Source organism: Engraulis encrasicolus, chromosome 12 (assembly GCF_034702125.1).
Source record: "Engraulis encrasicolus isolate BLACKSEA-1 chromosome 12, IST_EnEncr_1.0, whole genome shotgun sequence".
Classification (NCBI taxonomy): domain Eukaryota; kingdom Metazoa; phylum Chordata; class Actinopteri; order Clupeiformes; family Engraulidae; genus Engraulis; species Engraulis encrasicolus.
Window position 1 is genome coordinate 1,745,001 of NC_085868.1, and position 2,500 is coordinate 1,747,500.

Sequence of the window (2,500 nt, forward strand, 5' to 3'; positions counted from 1 at the left end):
TGGTATTGAATGCTGAGCTGAAGTCAATCGTTGAAGCAGGATGGAGATGACTTCTTTGGTACCGATATGATGGTGGCGGCTTTGAAGCAGGAGGGGACAATGGCTTGTTGTAGTGAGGTGTTGAAGATGTCAGTGGAGACATGCTTTAGTTCCTCAGCACAGTCTTTCAGCATCCGTCCAGGGATGTTGTCTGGGGCCGTTGCTTTGTGTGGGATGATCCTGAGAGCCCTCTTCATGCTATCAACAGGTAGACACAGGTATTCTGTGGGTGGGTGGGTCTTGTTTTGTTCCTCGAAGTGTGTGAAAAAGCTGTTGAGGTCGTTCAGCAGGGATGTGCTGTTTTTGCAGCTCCGAGGTGATGGCTTGTAGTCAGTGATAGCTTGGATGTCCTTCCATAGGCTCCGTGCATCTTTGCTTGTGTGTATTCTTGTTTTGCCTTTCTAATGCCTTGTGACAAGTTGGCCCTAGCTGTTTTCAGGCCCGCTTTATCCCCAGCTCTGAAGGCTATGTCTCTCGCCCTCGGCAGCCTGTGGACGTCCCCTGTCAGCCATGGCTTCTGGTTGGCTCGAGTGATTATTGTTTTTGTGTCTGTGACGTCGTCTATGCATTTGGTGATGTAGGATGTGACTGTATCTTTATACTCCTCAATGTCTATTTGGTTGTTGTTGGTGGCAACTTGTTTAAAAATATCATAGTCAGTTATTTCAAAGCAGTTTTGGAGGGCGGATAAATCCCATTCCTAATTATGATGCGCTAATTAATTCTCAAAAACCCTTTAAATAATTAAAACACTACAATATTTGAATATATCATAATTGGCTAACATTGTGGAAGGGAGTCATTTAAAGAATCGAAAATAAATCAGAGCTCTCAGACATCATATCATAAACCAAGTATATCTTCCCAAATGTCATAGATAGGCCTACACTATACATATGTAATATTCATAAACTACACACTCCAAGCTTTCATATGGTACATAACAAGCTATGATAACCAACTGCAAAATGGCTGTAGAGGCCTTGGCAGTTTACTACTACATAGAACTAAAACGTATAGAGCGTACTGGGGTCATATACAATATGATGTACAAGAGTATAGTAGGAATGAGTTATATTACTGTTACCACTCAAATTCTTATTAAGGACATCTTGGAGGTTCAAACAAGTCATGTTGAACCTTGGAAAAGTGGTCTAGATCCAGACATCATAGCGCAATGTAATCACAGAGGAACTGTGTCACTGATGCTGGTTGCTAAGGAAGATGCTTTGCCTAGCAACCGTTCCTATGAAAAAAGCTACACCAAATACAGTTTTATATATGTATACGGCAGACTCCAAGCTTTCATATGGTATATCATAAGCTATGATAACCAACTGCATCATGGCTCTAGAGGACTTGGCAGTGTACTACTAGAATGCATTGAGCATTCTGGGGTCATGTACAATATGATGTGAAAAAGTATAGTGGGAGTGAGTTATATTACTGTTACCACTCAAATTCTTATTCAGGACATCTTGACGATCAAAAAAAATCATATGGCGTTTTGTTGTGGGGGGGGTGCATGGTAGGCTACCGTTCCTCCCCGTCTAATAAGGCAGGGGTGTCAAATATAAGGCCCACCAAATGGTTCAATCCAGCCCCAGTGGAACACTGCAAGAGTCATTGAAAAGTTAACTACCATAGTGTTACACTACTATGAAATAACACAGGGCCTTTAGTAATGCACTACGACTTGGTCATTGGCATTCTGGTAACAGCAAATTTATAGTGAAGATAAAGCCGATTCAGTATGACGTACCTTCCAGAAGTTGTCCACCTTCCCATAGACGAGCGACTGGTTCTGGCGCTTGATGTCGTCGATGTGTCGGATGTCGCTGGCATTGAGGTGCTGCTCCACCACGAAGCCCAGGAAGGTGTTGTCAGGGGTGTGGGCTGTGGAGAGATATAAGCCTAATAAGTCATCACATGTACAAACACATACGTATAGACATACACATCAGATGGACTGTGGAGACAGATAGGGTCCCTAGGGAGATATAAAGACATACAGTATACAATTCATCTCATATACAAACACATGTACTGTATATCGACAATCCACATTAGAAGGTGTTGTCAGTGTGGAGTGTGAGTCGTGGAGACATACAGTATACAGAGGACAGTAAATGAAGTCATCACATATAGTCATATAAGGCCAGGAAGGTGCTGTGAGCTGTGGAGAGACAGTCATCAAACAAACATCATACAAACAGGGCTATTGGATATAAGAGGCAAAAGTTCATGTCAGGGAAAAGAGGAGCTGGAAAGTTCATCACATCATGGGGGGTGGGGGGCACTGCAGCATGTGAAGTGGGACCCAAAGTTCACCACAGAAGGGTGGGACTATTGGAAATGAGACTTCATCTAGGTGGAGCAGGGCAGAGAGGCTGGGAGGAGGGGAGGTGGGAGAGGTGGGAGGAGAAGAGAACAGAGGAGAGGGGAGGAGAGGAGAGGAGAG

General features: G+C 43.7%; 1 protein-coding gene across 1 annotated transcript in view; it reads right to left on the bottom strand.

The window, feature by feature from the left end:
* mgat5 (alpha-1,6-mannosylglycoprotein 6-beta-N-acetylglucosaminyltransferase) overlaps positions 1-2,500 on the bottom strand; it is a 183,579-nt gene that overhangs the window by 50,237 nt on the left and 130,842 nt on the right. Inside the window, exon 11 of the mRNA XM_063212631.1 lies at positions 1,802-1,935. Within this exon, the coding sequence (XP_063068701.1) occupies positions 1,802-1,935 (134 nt within the window). The remainder of the gene's footprint in view (positions 1-1,801; positions 1,936-2,500) is intronic.